Source organism: Numida meleagris, chromosome 6 (assembly GCF_002078875.1).
Source record: "Numida meleagris isolate 19003 breed g44 Domestic line chromosome 6, NumMel1.0, whole genome shotgun sequence".
NCBI lineage: Eukaryota > Metazoa > Chordata > Aves > Galliformes > Numididae > Numida > Numida meleagris.
In genome coordinates this window covers 53,381,457-53,399,204 of record NC_034414.1, presented here as the reverse complement: position 1 = coordinate 53,399,204, position 17,748 = coordinate 53,381,457, and the positions used below count along the sequence as shown (strand labels likewise).

Sequence of the window (17,748 nt, the reverse complement as noted above, 5' to 3'; positions counted from 1 at the left end):
GAGGCTGAAATGACTTCTCAGTGTTTTTGTATGTCTTTATTAAGCTTCCAGATGATGTAAGAGGCAGCTATCGAGATCACCTTGCCACCTCTATGGCACAGAGCTCTATGCACAAGATACGAGTCAATTGTGAACACTTACATAGTCCAAAAGCAGAACACAACTCATGGGCGGAAAGAGCTGCTAAATATTACTTCCAGCAGAACAGACCTTTGCCAGTTCATCTCATGCGAATATACTAATTACCACAAACAAAGCATTTCCACAGCAACAGTTTCCACATTTCAAAAGTTGAAAACAAAAACTGGCAGCACAAAATACATCCACCGTTCGTTCCATACGCACTCAAAGAGCCCTGAGCAAACTGTACTTGCAGCCTTTCCCAGCTTTCCCTGGCAAATCAAGGCGCATGGTTTTATTTTGTAAAACTTACTAGCATAGGAAAGAAAAAGTGCATTTCAAATGACCAACCTTCAAGCTGTTTTTGAACTCTCCTGAGCTCCTTCAGGATAGAACTGATTTCCTAGAAACAAAAGCATCAGAGGAGAGTTAAGGAACAAATTACTCAACTAATTTAAGAATCTAGCCCTACTCTTCCTGCCCTCTCCAATCAAGAATATCCAAAGTCAGTTCCAACGCTGCTTATATAACAGAAAAGACAAATATAGCATTGTGATTGGACTTTGTGATCTTGAAGGTTTTTTCTAGTTTAAATGGTTCTGTGATCCGTATTTAGGTGTATTTGGTCAGTCCACAGGACCTCTGCTCTGCCTCATTTTCCCCAAGTGCTACTACACCACCCAGTTCATAGCCACAATGGTTTAGCAGATTTGAAATGTAAGCCAGATGAACTGTCCACATAGCTGGACACTAACTGCACAAAGGCTCGTTCACACTCCTTCACCACCACATATATACAAAGATGTTTGCAAACAGCTCCTAGACCACACAATGCAATTGGCCATGTGTATACCGGTGTAGCACTGAGCCTTCAGACACAGGTCTTGCACAGAGTTGTAGGTACAGTGGCAAGCATTAGTCAGGCTTGCCAAGACCACTGAAATCCATGCTGGCAGTCCCCATAAATAAGAGTAAGAAGTTATGAGAGCACAAACACCTTATGGATGAGGCACATTGTTATTGCCCCATTATAGAACTGTAACAGGTAAAAAAAATACAGGAGAAACACTAATCTGCAATTAAAGCTGTGACAACCACATCGCATGTGATGCTTTGGAGGATGTTTAAATGGAATCTAGTGACCCTGAACATCTTCTAAGGGACTGGGTATCCAGAGATGAATTACTAAGGCAGAAGGGAAGATTTTGGTCAAAGTGACTAGCAGAACATCTGGAGGAACTCACCTTGTCATACTGAAAACAGCAACAAGAAACAGCAATTGAACACACGCAACTGGACTACCAATTTCAGAAATGGGTTTCAGAAGTGCCAGAACTTGTTCTTTTCATTTTTTACAAATCTTTCAAGGACACAAGCCTTCAGCAGTGTACTTGTTCATATGTACCTTGTTTGATGTCTTCAGAATTGGCACTTCGTTTTCAGAGTTAATTTTGGCCTCCATCTCCTCCCAGGTCCTCTCTGAGTTTTGAAACAGAATCCTGCAGCACAAAATGGGAAACGGGTCTTAAAATTGCCACCCAAAAGCTGATTGTTTAAAGGACTTAATTATCACAAGATGTGGCAACAAAGGAGATTAGTGGATTAATAACAGGACAAAGCTCCTTTCAGCTGATTTAGGGAAGGACTTTGGATTGTTTCTAACTGATGGCTTCTGGAGTAACAAGAAGCTTTGTTGCTGCACAAGCCCTGGTGATCTGCAGACTTTCTGAGAGCCTTGGGAGGAAAGAGGAGACAATCCACCAAAAGGAATACATTTTTTTTCCCTCTCTTTCCTCAGGCAACATTTCAAAGTTAATGCATCAACAAGCATTATAAATCCAGCACTAAAGTTCCAAAGGCCAAACATCTGAGAAAAGAGATGGCAAATAATCACATTACCTCTCCTTCACTACATACCCTATTTCCCACATCGACTCCCTGCACCTTGATAATAAGTCTTTCAAAAATGACAATTTGTTATCTTCCACAAGCAGACTGACAGCATTTCAGGCCAAGGACAAAAAGTTGCTTACTTCATTTTTTCAGCTAGGTTTTCTGTATTTTCCCGGATTGTGTGCGATAACTGGGACACCGGGTTCAGCATCAGGTTGTCAAAGATGACCTAAAATAAAAGAGAAAAACCTGATAAAGAAATTTTAGCAGAACTGACATATTAAAAAACCTGGAAATTTTTAGAGTAAGTGATCCTCACTGAAGCATCTTTATCTACAGGGATGATATTCAAGGCTCAAGAGAGATTAAGGTGACGTACGGCTTTGTTGCAGCACTTTGGCAGAAAGATTAACAGTAACCTGTTCAGACTTTTTTCTAGAAGAACAGAGGAAGACAGAGCTGTTTAAAGACACGTAACTGCTTTCTGTGAGACTTTAGAAGCCTTGCAGAAAGATTCTCTCACAAAACCAAGTGGGGAACCAAGTGTGTATACACACACACACACACACACAACACAAACACCCACAAGCCAAGAAATCCCATAGGCAGTCTCAATGAAACCTTCTAAAGTGTTTTGGTTTTTTTTATCAGATTTCAATCCACTCTTACAGTCACATATCCTGGCATTTGGCCAGGCATATCCTGATTCTGGCATGGCTGCTCCATGCAGAAAAATAAGGTGCCATTATGGCTTATGGAAAAGTATTCACGACATGAAAACGCTGACGTTGCACATTTCGAAGTTTAGACATTTGTGGTTTTCTTACAAAGAGAAAGTGAAACGGCCAAAGTGGGCTCTGCCACTGAATGTCTCCTCACCAGTGACGCAGCCTCACATCTTAGTGAAGGAAATTTCCAGTTAGTATCAGCTTTCAAGGGTGATTTTCTGTTCCCTTTTCCTTTTATTCTCTTTTTAACGTTATTTCTCAAGAGGTCTCATTTGTTGATACAGAAGTGCATTTTTTTGAGTTGTCGCCTTTGGCAGCTTAGAAGAGCATATACGCATACTGCAAGTAATGTCATATATAAGTTAGAAAGAAAAAGTTGGCTTGCCTCCTCACGGTTTCGTGTCCTTGTTTTTTTGGAAAGATCATCTTCTCTATTATCGTTCATATTTTGGTCAAAATTCTTCAGTTCCACTGATCCCGGAGGCACTTTCTGGTAGTTCAGACTTGCTTCTGGAATGTGCTGCACCAACTTGGAAATAATGAGTAATGAGTCATTAAAATTAGTAGGGAAGGAGGCACACAGGCACTCACTGCAGGTAATGCAGATTTTCAGGCAAGCCCCAGGGGAACACTGATTCATTCAAGTCTTGTTCAGACAGGTATGGGTTCCTAAGCACATTACTAGACCCCAGTCCTGCAAACATCTACCCACTGGAGTCATCCTATGGAACTCAGTGAGGCTGTTCCACTTCATGTTTTTCAGACTTGAACAAGCAGTTGAAAAGAACATCTTCGCCTTTCATGAATGTAGCCTAAAACTCCAAAAGGCCCTGTTTTCCCATGTCTTTTGTTTTAATATATCAATGCAACATTAAAGTGACACTAAAATTAATCAGAAACCATTTAGTAACACATGGAAGAGATGAAAAAGCAATACAAGACCACTGATAATACAGACAATAAACACGAAGAACAGAAACAGCAAGACAGCTACTCATGTTTGGTTGACTGACAGACAAAAAACTCTAAAAGAAGATGAGGAAAATAACAGCGACGAGACGGAAATACAAAAATAATGGGATGGAAAGTGCACCTGAGATGGATATGCCAGCCGAAAAGATCTACGAGCAATCTGTGTTAAAACAGAAACAAAGAGATCAATGCTACTGAATGACTGTGATAGCAAGTATCATAGAACACATCTTGTTATCTTGGGGTGACATTCCCAAAAGCGCATTCCAAAAGACCAGCACTCAATGCCCACCCCACCAGCATGCACTGAAGCCCATGGAGGTCTTGGGCACCAACCAGTTTTGCAGCTCCCACTTGTGGACAGGGCTGAGGGAAATCCAACAGCTCTCTGAGCACTGAGAATGGACTAAACAGGAGGCTCTTGGCTGGCAACAGCACTCTGCTCATGAGGAAACCATCCAAGGTCCAGGTTCCCTAAACTCTATGCAGTAGCACTTGGATTATACCCAGGCAGAAAGCATGAGACATCACGCTATGGGTGCACAACAGCCAAAATGTTTAGCTAATAAGCTTCCTTTTTTAAGCATCTTTTTGTGAAGTGCAGAAACAGTGGGTTAGGTTGGTTACAGCAATGAAACAGCATCAGAAGGGAGTGAGATATTCCTGGAGTCTGGCAGGTCTCAGCACAAGCAGGTGAAAACACTGTGGGAACAGCATCTGCTTCACCACCACTAGGGGGTCTTTATGTGGGAGCTGGCCTGATCTCATGCTTTCTGTTATGTCACACAGAATCTTAGAACGGTTTGGGTTGAAAGGGACCTCAAAGTTCATCTACTTCCAATCCCCTTGCCATGGGCAGTGTTGCCAACCACTAAATCAGGCACCAGCTCAGGCTGCCCAGGGCCCCATCCAACCTGGCCTTGAACACCTCCAGGGATGGGGCATCCACAACTTCTCCTGCACATCTGCAAGCGTTTCCTCCCATCATAGCAACAGTCACACCAAGCAGATTAAAGAATAGCTTATAATAATAAAAAATAGGATCTTCAGTTTTCTGCTATACCAATATCAACTTTAAAAAACACAATCGTGCTGGACTCTAAGGTGAAGAAGTGGCGGTGCTTTGGGCTGACCCACTTGACTACCCTTGCTGCAGCTAAGCTTTCAGCCTGGCTGCTCAGCTCTGCAGAAAGCTGGGTCCCGTGACACCTCAACAGACACACAACCCAAGGCTTCAGCAGGCAGGAATCACAAAGGTTTCACTCTTGCTGAACACATTTTGTTTTGGTTTTGCTTAATCTGCAGCAGGATTCAGCTCAGTATTACTGGAATCTGGATTATTGTGTACTACACACCTGACATCTATGAAAACAAAGCCACCCTAAACATGCACTGGGGAAGTGAAAACTCCCTAACATCCAAGCAAACAATGGACCTGAAGGGACAGAACATGACGAATAAGGTTTAAATCTAAAGCTTTGTCTTAACTTCTAAGAGAACACACACAATTTAACTTTTAAACAAGCTCTGTAATAAAAGCAATTCTAAAAGCAATTTGTGTGAGGGTGAGAAATGTCATAGCACGCACAGGTGCAAAGTGAAGCTTCTGGTAAGGTACTAAGCCCTCAGAAGTGATTCCAGTGCTAGCACTTGTTTCTGAGTTTTCCTCCCAGCTTCTTAGATCTGGTGCAAGTGTTCAGTATTAGAAAATCAGAGCTAGCAGAACAGCATACAACACTGCAAAAGCTAGAGCTGTAAGAGATGGGCACACAGCAAACATTGCATATTCACATATTTTCTGTTACCAGATGTTTTGTGTGACATTACTACTATTACTAATAGTAGTATAGTAGTTTCTCATCACTGCGTCCTTCCCTAGAATATTCAGTATGAAGTTGTTCACAGTGCTTAGCATCACACACCCCAGTCTTCAGAGATTTCCTATCACCTTCCCTACATTAAGCTGAAGTAATTATTTTAGCATCAATTCATCTGAACCCTTCAGACACAGATCTGGAAACATGCCCAGAGACTGCAGTCCAGTTCCAAAGATGTGATGCGTATTTATTAAACCCCACATCAGTTTATATTACTCCCATTCATAACACGAGCCTGAAATGCACAGCTCAGGACCCGAAGCTATTCAGGATTCAGCTCTATGTCTCAGCATCAGCAAGTCATGATGATTTAACCAGTTCCTGGCTATCACTAGCACTGGGCAGCTCCACCCATGCACAGCAGCAGCTCCTGAGCATTATCTGCAGCACAGCACAGCTCTGCAAAGTCACATCATAGAGAAATCCTCAAGTAGCTTGCATCCCCACGGCCCTGGCAAGGCATTACTCCAGGGGTGTTGAAGCCCAGCATTTTGCACAGAGTAGAAGCACCCTCAGTCCCTGCGATCTGCAGGTATCACTGCTACCCAGCAGCAGGGAACTACCCCCTGTGTATGTTGACTTAGGGCTGCACCCTTCAGTGGCACCCTGCAAAGATGTAGGCACCTTGCTTTTGTGGAAGGAAGTGGGTGCTGGTCATTACCAACCCACAGCAAACGTTTCATTTGCAAGTCAGAAGCAAGGTAGATTTGTCACCCTGGCTACTCAAAAAGAGCAACACAAAAGGCAGTTTTGCAGGTGTGGCATTTGCATGGAAACAAAGCAATAAAACACTGTCTCAGAGCCTGAACTTATTGCGAAATGTTTGTGCACTTCAGCTCAAAGCTAAACAACACCTGGGGACAAAACCCTTTGGGAAGGCTGCAGCTGGCCAGGGTTTAACAGGAGCACAGCCTTCCCCATATGATCCCACAGGAATCTCCCCAGACTTCTGCTTTGCACCTTCAGCAGGGTCACAGGGCCTCCAACTCCTCTCCCAGCAGGGTAACAAGTTTGGCCTCTGCTTTGAATCCTGTTTAGACAGGCCTCTGATTCTCACAACAAAGACAACAGAGGACCAAGAGGCCCATCTGAATAGCAAATAAAGATTTTTAAACCCACACTAGTGGTAGGCAGGAGGGAATTGGGATTTAAACAGCAGCAAAGGTTTAGCAGCTGGAGCCTCTAGGTGACTTTACAGATGCGCTTGAGCTGAATCCCTGAGCAGCTGCACCGGTTGAGTCAAACTACAGTGGCCTCCATCATCCCCAGGTTAACCCCCCTCCACCCTTGCCGACCCCACTGGCTGTACACAGGTCCTGCACACTTGCTAAGCATTCAGAGGCCAAGACTACTGCCCTTGGGGATCTTACCTCTTCTCTTGCTGATATGGTGGAAGCAGGAGTGTTGGGCACAGAGCTGTGGGAGGTGCTTGGTCCTGTCCCTGATGAACTTTGCGAGTCCCCATCTCCAGCAACATCATGAATCTCTCGAGCAAGGATAGCCACATCCTTCACCAAGGTCTGACTCAGCCTGAAGTACAGCATGCAGCACAGCAGTTAGGACCCATGGTACAACAAGCCTTGTATTCATAAAACATGAGTAGAGCAGCCACAAAAGATTTTTTTTTACTGGCAACCACAGAAAGTTTGCATGACTTATAACCTCTGCAGAGTTTTGGATGCCTTAACACAGTACTGAGGAACACTGTCTGCATACATGAGGAACAACATAAATCCTCTCCAGTATCCAAGTTTCAAAGTAGAGATTTGAAAAAACAACTCTAGTGACTACACATTAACAAGAAGTGTTGGAGATGATCCATAAAGAAGCTCTTCATTATTGTTTCCCACTCATTTCTTTCTCTAACAGAACAGGGTCACTTTTTCACCTTGGGACTTTTGTTCTCCCTTGAAAAGATCACAGAAGGAAAAGTGGGAGTAACAAAACCATTGGTGACCATTATACTCATGGCTTATTTCCACGCTTAAACCGCTTAAGCAGAAAAAATTAACGAAAGCATTCCCCCATCATGCAGAAGAACAGTAAGTTCCTCAGCCTTATGGAAATTACCCCAGAATGGTGTTCTACAACATGGCTAGAGCTATTCTGGAAAGAGAAAAACTTCATTCTTTATCGCATAAATAATAAAAATCTCACAATGTATTTCCTTCTCCCTTATGGTTTAAAAATCAAAACATGCCTCCAGGATCTCCAAAAGAGATGAGGTATTACTAGGGCTATACAGGACACACCTTTAGAGTGGTGTGACTGTCAGAAACCTCAAGCCCCCTACCAGGTGTGCAGAGAGCACCCCGTAACTGCAGCACTCTACTCTGTATCTCAAAACCAGTTTTAAAGACTCTGGATTGTTACGAGCACAGACTGAAAAAAAAAGATGCTCTGATGCAAAGTAGCTGTTTGTACTTATAAAAACAGTCTTGCAGATAGCTTCATCTGAGAGATGCTTTCTCCTTTAATCGAAAAAAGAACAAGCAGTGTAATAAAGCTGTCAGCCCACGGAAACACTTCCTTGGAAAGAAAACGTGTAATGAAGTAAGGAAAAGCAGTCTGATCTCTGCCTAAGGTGCCCTGCCTGTGCTGGTTTCGGACAGAGCTGTCACTGATTGCATCCATTCTGTGATTTGCTTTCTGTAAACAAGTGATATTTTCCCTTTTAACTTGCTCTGCCTCCTTTAAACCCCTCCCAGTTAATTTGGGAGCCGCAGTGGAAATCAGAACGGCAATTAGGAGGCAGACTGTGACCGAGTTCTGCAGTGTGCTGAGCCAGACGAGTCTGATGCAACCGCTTATTTATAGCTCCTGCAACCCAGAGCGCCCGCCTGCGTCAGGAACGCTGCTACGAGGGAAGAACACGTTTTGCACATGCACACTCCTTCAGCACAGGTAGTGCAGCTTGTACCAGGCTGCCTGCAGTGTTCAGGAAAGGAAAAGCCTTTGGAGACCCATACAGCATGCACTACATCTAACGTGGAAATGCTGACCCGAAGCAGACAGAAGACAGCTCCCTTCATCCAAAGTATTTCAGCTATGGCAGCACAATGGAAGACCAGTATTTCTGGAAAGCTGGCATAATACAGTTGCATATTAGAGATGTCAAACCTCAAACGCCACTGTTTAAAAAAAGAGTCTATTTGCTTCGCTGCCGAAGTCCTCCAGGCAACCACAGGACCACCAGTACACAATAGCTCCATATACAAAGACATCAGGCTAAGCAATGGCTCATTTAGATACAGACAGATTTCTTGTCTGGATTCAATTGTGCCAACCAAAGAGGTTTCTGCCCTGCAGCGACTGCTTACTGCTCCCTCACTGGCTTCAGGCAAAGCAGCTTCAACAGTTTACATCCTTAGCCTCTGCTAATCCATCTGCAGAGAATTAGGGCAGTTCACATGAACTGGTCCATGCACACAGAGCACCTTCCAGCAGAAAGCGGTGTTAAGCAGATAACAGATACACATTTTGACAGACCTAAAGCTAAAAGAGGATACCTGTCCACAGCTCAAACAAGCAATAAACCCAGGCACAGCCCAGTTTTCCTACACCCTCAGCACCTTCCAGATAGAAGGCATAAAGAGCACTGCCTAGCACAGGCTGTAGAGCTCCATGAAAATGACCCAAGGGATAAAACACCTTCCCTTCGAGAGCAGGCTGAGAGAGCCGGGGCTGTGCAGTCCAGAGAAGGCTTCAGGAAGACCCAATAGCAGCCTTTCAGTACCTAAAGGGCAGCTGTAAGAAAGGGACAGACTCTTTAGCAGGGTCTGTTGTGATGGGACAAGGGGAAATGGTTTCAAACTAAAAGAGGGGAGATTTAGACTGGATGTAAGGAAGAAGTTTTTTACAATAAGGGTGGTGAGGCACTGGCACAGGTTGCCCAGAGAGATGGCGGATGCTCTGTCCCTGGAGATGCCCAAGGTCAGGCTGGATGGGGCTCTGAGCACCTAATGGAGCTGTGGGTGTCCCTGTTCACTGCAGGGGAGGTCGGACTAGACAGCTTTTAGAGGTCCCTTCCAACTCAGTGATTCTATTATTCTACTCTATGATAACATATCGATGCCCAGATATAAAAGGAAGTGGGGGACACGCAAACAACCAGACTGAGTGCCTCTTCCCACCTCCATGCCTAAGTTTGAACACCAATGCAGACCCAGTCAACAGGAAGCACGTAGCTTGCTGCCTGACACCGCACCTCCTCACCTGGCTATTTCTGCTATCTCTGCTGTCTGTGCCATGAAGTTGTAGGGGTCGGGGTGGTCATCAAAGTCTTCATCGTCATCTGTCTCTCTGCCGTTGTGTTTCTGCTTGCCAAGCCCAGAGCCACGTATCCTCGGCGTCTGTGTGGCTGTTGAAGTATGGGAGCGTTTGTGTTTAGGGGAGCTGTGATTTGAGCCATATTCTTCCTCCGAAGTAGAAGTGTAATCTGAACCCTGCGGTCTCCGCCTTGATGCTTATAAAAAATGAATTGGTTTCAGACCAAGGAAAGTGAAGAATCACTACAAAAGGGCACAAAGGTAACACAACACAAGCCCAGGAACACAGAGGGAGGAGAGCTTCTGTGCAGATTTGAAGTCAAACAGCACATTCTCAGAGCTTAATTCAAAGTTGAGCACTTCGGTGGCTCCCATCCACTTTATTAATTTGCAGGGGGAAATTCCAATGCAAAAGCACAATGACTGCTAACAGCTCCGACGTACTAAATTAGTACCACACCATGGTTTTCCATGCACAGAAGCTCTGTATGTAAGCAGCACACATTTCAGACTCCTCACAATCCCAAAGAAATCACTCTCTGAAAGGAGCCCCATTTTCAAGCCTGTGGACACCTTACAATTATGAGTACAAGCAAAAGGGTTCTTCTTGAGTGAGAGATGTGATGTGTGGTTCTATTTGTACACACCCCACATCGGCCTCCTGCCTCGCCATCCTCGTTAATGACACCCTACAAGAAGAGCCCACATGGGCAGGCAGGCAGGACTGGCTCCACACCCTGCAGCCAAGCGGAGCACCCACTTGTCCCAGCCAGTTCTGAGAAGATCCAGGTCCCCACTGCACGGCAAACATTGAGGTGCCCAGCAGTAAACTCCTGACTTGAAAACGGGGCTCCCAGAGTTCCCCCATCTCACTGCACTCCCCACAGATCATTCCCTACTGTCTTTCCCTGGAGAATGAAGACCCACCAGACACAAAGCCAGCCAGGTTATTTAGAATTACAACACCTAAAAGCTTCACTGTGTTACAAAGATTATTTTAATGCTAAACCTTTGGAAGTGAATGAAGCCAGCATCATTAATCATGCAAACAAAAATAATGAATTTGGCATAGATGGAGATAGAAACTACAGACTGTTACCACACAGAGAAAAAACATGTTTCTAGACATTGTTATCTCAGCTACTTAAAGGTCTTGGCTTGGGTTTAAAAATATATGTATATACAGAAAAATAAATCAGCTCATATTCCATCAGAAGAAAGGTATTTTTTTAAAAAAGGCAAAAAAATATTAAAAAACAAGAATCAAGAGGTCACCCTGTCACTCAACAGGGATTTCAAAACTAAGGGCCTGATTTTCCAACCCTATACAACAAAGGAAATTGGAACCAAGTCCCTTAGTACCATTCAAATTACCCTGAGGAAACAAGCCATGTACATAGGCTTGGGGGACCAATATTTCTTCTCTTTCTGAACTGGTAACTTGGATTACTCTGTTGTTATCTGTGCTTTTCACACAGTTACCTTGGACTGCCTGACAACCTACTGACATCTCTTGTCCCCACGCCAGATATTTCATTCTGCTCCTCCAGTGGCGAGATTAACTTTCTCCCACTGGGACAGCTGGAAACCATAGTGGCTCGCTAAACGCTTTAAGAAACCATTGAATCGATCAGGCACATCTCCCTCCTCGCTCCTAAGGCCTGACACTCGGTATTTTCAAGGGTTATTGTGTCATGCTCAAAAACCTCTTGATAGAACAGTGCAACGTTTTGTTTTTGTCACAGAAATGGGGCTCTGGGCGTTCATTCACAGTGTCTGTAACGTTAGTAGAGGAACATGCACCACACACCCACTACAGCACTACAAAGCATGATGAAGCCTACTTAGAGCTTGTGCAAGGTCCACAATCCTATCAAGGAATTAGGAGGTTAGTATTTTAAGAGCAACTAATTCAAAGAAAGGATTAGCATCACCTGCTGCAACTATGCACAAGGTGTTAGGATGCTGCTACAAAGCTCCAGAAATCAAAAACCAATTCATTTAAAAACAAGAACTGGCCAGCTCTTATTTTTCTCCAATGGATTTGAAGTCTGTGGTCCAAAGGCAGGGAGATGCGAAGAGTACCTCCTGTTCGGAAAACTTGGACCACGTCATCTTGATTTCAATTTGTTATTGATTAACACAAAGTCAACAGCAGAATCATCTCAGAAAAGGCAAGAGAGAGACTGTACATACTCCTAGCTTACGTTCTGATTTACATGCATATAAAAATACATAAGGAAAAAATTATAAAAATAAAGGGAAGCTGGATGTGCTAGAACAATTCAAAATCAAAACAAGCAGCAAATAACATTTTTAGCATGCAATAAAAATGAACAGTGCAAGAAGGATACTTATTTTAAGTGTATGAAAGAAAATGAAAAGGAGACATCCTGAGATCTGTGTTTTTATAAAGATTCTTCAGATCTGCTCAAAATAGCATCCCTCTCAGCAGGTCTGAGAAACTCAACCAACGGGGTCCTTCCTGTCCCTTTAGCCCCCCCAAGCCATTCCTAAAAACCTGGGCACATCTGCTTCATCACATTCATGTTAGGTCAAGGAGTCTGGGCACAGACCAGAGCTTAGACCAAAAGTGTAAGCAGTATCTGGGACAGTTTCCAATTGCCAATTACCATGCCAGAGCTGTCTTTCACATTGTCCCCTCCCACCTCTTAATTAAAGGCTGATTTAAATATGATGAATGTTGATACTGTGAGAGTCTGTCCACAACGCTGCTGAGTGCACAGATAAGAGGGCAAGAGAGCCCCCAAACCTCGTCCTCGCAGGGATCAACTGTGCACCTTTCTTACCCATGCCAAAGCTGAATGAAAGTACTCAGCAGAGGGAATCTCCTGGCGCAATCGAAGAGAAGTGCCCAGTTCCATGTTTGCATTTACAGGAAGAACATAGTAACAGCCTTCAAAACCCAGGGATGTTTATTTGTTTTGCCATTTCAGATGCCTTCAAACCTGCTACCTTGGACATTAACTGTCACTGACAACATGACAAGCATTCTTGGAGCAAATTTCAAATCTCAGAAGTCAAAGAAAAGCAGAACTGAATTGGAAAGGCATTAAATTCTATCTTTTTCAACAACAAAAAAAAAGGCTAATATTATCCTGCTAGACAGCAGCTGGTTGCTCAAGAAATCAAGTCAAGGGGGAAAAAAAACCAAACAGCTGCTTGCAATATCCTCACAGACAACATCCCAATAACATCTCCCAGGGTACGAGAGCTTCTCTGTTGCCTCCAAAGCCCTTTTCCTGGGAAGCATCATAAACACTGCACTGTCCAGCCTGTAAATCTGAAAGAGGGCAATACAAAAGAAACACAAAGCAGGAGCACTTACTGGACGTGGAGGAATACTTGACGCTGCTTGAGCGGGTCCTGCTGAACGGCTGCTTGGCGGAGGCAGCAGCTGCAGTTTTCCTCGCTGCGGCTCGGATCTCCGACACAGTCGCCTTCCGATAGGACTCCACGCTCCGGCCCGAAAACCCCGTCCTCGACTGCGCCGTCTCAGAGTCACTGGGCACCGTAAACGAACCTGCCCGTTTCCTCGGCATGGCGAGGATGTCAAGCCGGGACAGCTTTTTTGTCTCTGTGGACTGCTTGGAGCCTGGAGCAGCAGCTTCAGGGTTGGAGGCCGTTTTCTCAGTATCAACACACTCGTTGTCTGAAGCATCTCCCAGCCGGGCACGACGTAGCTTTGAGGCCCTCGTAGGCCGCGGGGTGGATAAGCTGTTGGAGCGGGTAAGAACTTGTTGGATCTTCTGCACGTTCGCCGTCGTTTTGCTGTGATCCTCCTTGGTAGGCTGAGTAAAAGGCTTCCTTCTGGGAGCAGGCCGGGGCACTGAGTGCTCATGGTCAGACACCACCGCATCAGGGACTGACAAGTAGGGCAGGCTTGAGCTCCTCTCATCATCCGTAAAGTCCAGTGACCCCCGAGTCCCAGCACTCCGCTTCATCTGGAAGCGCTTGGTGGCCTCCACACACCTCGGGGCCTCCGGCACGTTGGCCTTCCGCTTCTCCGTCAGCCTGTCCCGTGCACTGGGCTGCCCACACTGGTCCTGGATGGACGGTGAGGAGGAAGATTTCTCCTTCTGCAAACTCGCGACCGCTTTGCGTTTCGGGGCACTCGTGGGGACGTTTTTGCCGCTCACCAAACTGACCGTGCTGGCTGTGTCCACGTCTGAGTCACCGGACAAGGAGTCCTCCAGCTGACCAGCAGTTTCTGAGGGCTCCAGCTTTTGGCTTTGACCAAGTAATTTGGCTTCCAGAGCTGCCAAGGCAGTTTCAGTGTCCTTCAGGAGAAGATGAGTGTCCTGACCAAAGTCCATACGGGTTGACCGAACAGCCTCTAAATCTTTAAGCAGAGGGTGACTTGAAATATGTGGAAGTTTGTTTTGAGGAACAGCGCTGCTTGATTTATCTTTGGTAAAACTCTCCTGCCTAACAAAAGCTATTTCCTTTCCTGCCATGTTTTCCTGATCTTGAGGACTCTGATGCACGGAAATAACCATTTTTCCTGCTGCGTTAATGTAAGCACTGACATCTTTGCCCAGTGGCTTTCCAGGAACAGGTGTGCCAGTAGGCTTGAAGGAAAATTCCTGATCCTTTCCATCTTTGTCAGCTCGAGCGTGGGCCATGCTCAGAGAGAGCTTGGAGGGAATCCCCACGTCATCGCTGTCATCACCAATGTAGAACGAAGTAGAAACTGTCTCACTCACAGCTCTCACATTTGCAACCCGGGGGGTTCCTGGCTGCCGGCTCTCTGGTTTTGTGTCTTCCCCCATCTGCTCTAGCATTTTATTGTTCTCTTTGTACTTTCTGCCTTTTTCTGAGCTGAAGCCATCATCAGATCTGCTGGCATCACTGAGGCTATCTGGATCTAAGTCTTCCTGAATGAAGAGGCGGCTGCTGTGATCACTGTGGGCTTCCACACAGTGATCCTTCACAATGGTTCTCTTCGTAACCTCGGAATAGGACTCCTGGCAGATCAGAACTGTGGGCGTGGGGCTCTCTGATTTATCGCTTGGTGGCAGCTGGGGAAGAAGACGCCTTGTTCTCAAGGGCACAGCATTTTCTGGTTCCCCAGATTTTGGGGCTACACCACTTTCTGAAGGGAGTTAAACGGACACAAGTCAACTCTTGTACAACTTTTTTTTTTCTTTAATTAAAGAGTTTGATCCTGCAAAGTGCAAGGCCATGAAAGCACTCACAAGTTGTGCTCAGAACTAAGGCTGTACAAAGTGAACACCAATAGGGCCAGGCTTCTGCTCAGTCCCTGCAGGTTTATCAATAAAAATACTCAGTGTAAAGGTACACTTAACTCCTTTGCTGGATCAGACTGCTCAACGCCTTCCCTCTGAGTCTGAAATCTTACCTGTTTTGTCATTATCTACCTCTCCTTACAACCACATATGTTTAGAGGCCATCCTATGAGTGTGCTGGTATCAATCTACCATAAAAATCATGCCACAGGAAGGCCATGAAAAGCTATCAGTCAATATACTGCAGCAGTGTTTTAAGTGCCGTTCCACACAGTGTAGCCCACAAGACTAAATAGATGGTGTTTTTCACAAGTTCTCATATGATCGTATCTCACAGCAAACTCTCAGGAGAAAGATGCTAATAATGAAGAAACTCTGAATTAGAGCTCACTGCTCCAGCGTGGGTGCTCTTGTCAGCATGAAAGAACTTCACAGAAAGAGAACTCTCATTTCTTCTATGCTGGTCAGGACTTCCTATCTTACAACGCTCTTAAATACTTGGATAACTGGTTAGATAGCTATGGTAATATTGCAAACGCTCTGGGAGTTGGGTTCTCACCTGGGGTGAATATAGTGACAACCTCCAAAACAAAGGCTCCTTCTAAGCTTTACTCTGTCTGTAGCTGTTCATGATGGAAAGGTAACAACAAATATTTCCAACCAAAAATAAAAAGATGAAAGCATTTTCAGAAGCCAACAAATCTCTGTTCTCCTTTTCTCACATATCAACAGGACCTGGGGGTTTGTAAGCTGTCTTCCTAGCTGCAATAAGAACCTGATCTCCTCCCATTCACCTTCCCCTCTCCAATCCCAGAGTTTTCTACACTTATCTCCACATTTCAAACCTGCCACTTGACAAACCCCAGAACAGCCTAAAATTCCCAGCATAGTCAGACATGAGAGAAACACACCCAAAAAAACACCAGTCAGCAATTATACTCCAGGACAACTTGCAAAGGGTTTTTTTCTGTCATCATAAGGCAGTCTAAGGAACTACCCAGGGCTAGTTAACACCCAAGGCCCCTACAACCTTTCTGTTTCCCATGTGCCTTTTAGCCATGCCAAATATAACACCTAAGAACTTCTTGGATGACTCTGAAATGCAAACCAGAAGCACTTTCTATCTTCACTCCACAGGGAACAATTCACTCTTTCCTTCCCACCGCCAAACACATTAGATAAAACAGAAAATAAGCTGCAGCCAGACATACAGAAGCTCATAATTCCTGCTTTCCTTATCATCCTGATTTAGACTCAGCCACTTTCAAAATGTAACATCGGGATGAGGCTTACCTGTAGCTCCATCAGCCTGTCCTGAGACAGATCCAGAGTCAGAGTAGCTGTCAGCAAGACTCGCCCACCTTGACACCCACTTCTGACTTCCTTGAGATGCTGCAGACATCTACAACAAGGTGGGGATGCAGTGTCAGAAAGACAGTCTGTAAAACAAATCTTAGCCACACAATCTCTCCTCTCGTATGCACATCACCCACCCTGCTCAAAATGGAAACCAATTCATGCATCACCTTTCCATCCATCCAGAAAACCGACCTCTGCCAACCCCCCAGATCCACCTGGAGCGCCCGTACCTGCATGTCAGCCTGAGACCCACTCACAGCTTTTGAGGCAAATGCTTGGAGCAAGGGTGACTTCTGACAAGTGCCATTTTCACTTATTAAATGCTGATGAGAACCAGAGTCGTCTTTTTCACCTTTTATTACTGGTCTAAAAGCTGACGATATTCTGGAAAATTCAGGTGACTCAAGAACACCAAAAACCTGAAAAGATGTTTGCGTGGGGAAGATTAAAAACAGAAAATAGAGAAGCCTTTGCCCCAAATTCAAATCCACAAAGCAGTATTCACACACAATCCACGATCCCAAAAGGCCAGAAACGCTTGCCAATCCTTCCATATAAATTGAGAAAATGACTTTCTTCTCTACTCTGCAGTTTTAAATACATTTATTCATAGAATCCCACTCACGCCCACCTTTTCTCTCATCCTCATTATTTTGGTGCACTGCATTTAGCAGTAGTAGCTTCCACTGACAGAGCCCCTTTTCAGCCCTGAGAAATTTAGGATGAGTGTTAGGAAAGCTATTTACCATCTAATTCATGGAGAATCAGAAAAAAACTGGAAAGCTCTATCCCCAGGGTCTTTCATAGACTGTAGCGGAGATTGGGGTGAGAAAAAGTAGCCTTGCACAGCCATGTAGGGACCTGGGAATAGATGTACTGCCAAGACAGGTAGTTAAGGTAGGTGGCCAGACTCCCTCTGGAGATAAACAAGCTTTCCTAGGTGGGTAAAAAAGGTCTATCTACGCCTCCGGAAGGCTTGTTTCTCTCTCCTGACTATAGGTTCAGAGGAAGATGCTACCACTGAGGGTACCTAGGTTTGGGAAGGGTAGCCTAAAATTCTCCACTCTCACTTCTGTTTAAAAAATAAACAAGTGTATGTGCATGGGTCACCCCAGAATCTCAGCAAATCCAAAATCCTGATTATCTTTCTTCCTGGACAGAAATACAGAGGTCTGGTATGAGTTATTTCCCAAATAGCAGATCTACGCCACATTAAGTCTATGGCAATCCTGAGCAGAGTTTGGCCAGCTTGTCTGCCCAA

General features: G+C 44.8%; 1 protein-coding gene across 7 annotated transcripts in view; it reads right to left on the bottom strand.

Moving 5' to 3' along the window:
• Nucleotides 1–17,748, bottom strand: part of CEP170B (centrosomal protein 170B) — a 56,588-nt gene that overhangs the window by 4,412 nt on the left and 34,428 nt on the right. For 3 of the 7 annotated variants that reach the window (XM_021401364.1, XM_021401367.1, XM_021401365.1), the window contains 10 exons: nt 16,718–16,906; nt 16,422–16,530; nt 13,208–14,974; nt 9,806–10,055; nt 6,961–7,120; nt 3,835–3,873; nt 3,127–3,270; nt 2,154–2,242; nt 1,526–1,619; nt 472–523 (listed from right to left, as the gene is read on the bottom strand). In XM_021401364.1, the coding sequence (XP_021257039.1) occupies nt 472–523; nt 1,526–1,619; nt 2,154–2,242; nt 3,127–3,270; nt 3,835–3,873; nt 6,961–7,120; nt 9,806–10,055; nt 13,208–14,974; nt 16,422–16,530; nt 16,718–16,906 (2,893 nt within the window). The remainder of the gene's footprint in view (nt 1–471; nt 524–1,525; nt 1,620–2,153; nt 2,243–3,126; nt 3,271–3,834; nt 3,874–6,960; nt 7,121–9,805; nt 10,056–13,207; nt 14,975–16,421; nt 16,531–16,717; nt 16,907–17,748) is intronic. The other 4 variants (XM_021401366.1, XM_021401370.1, XM_021401368.1 and 1 more) reach the window with 3 other exon arrangements.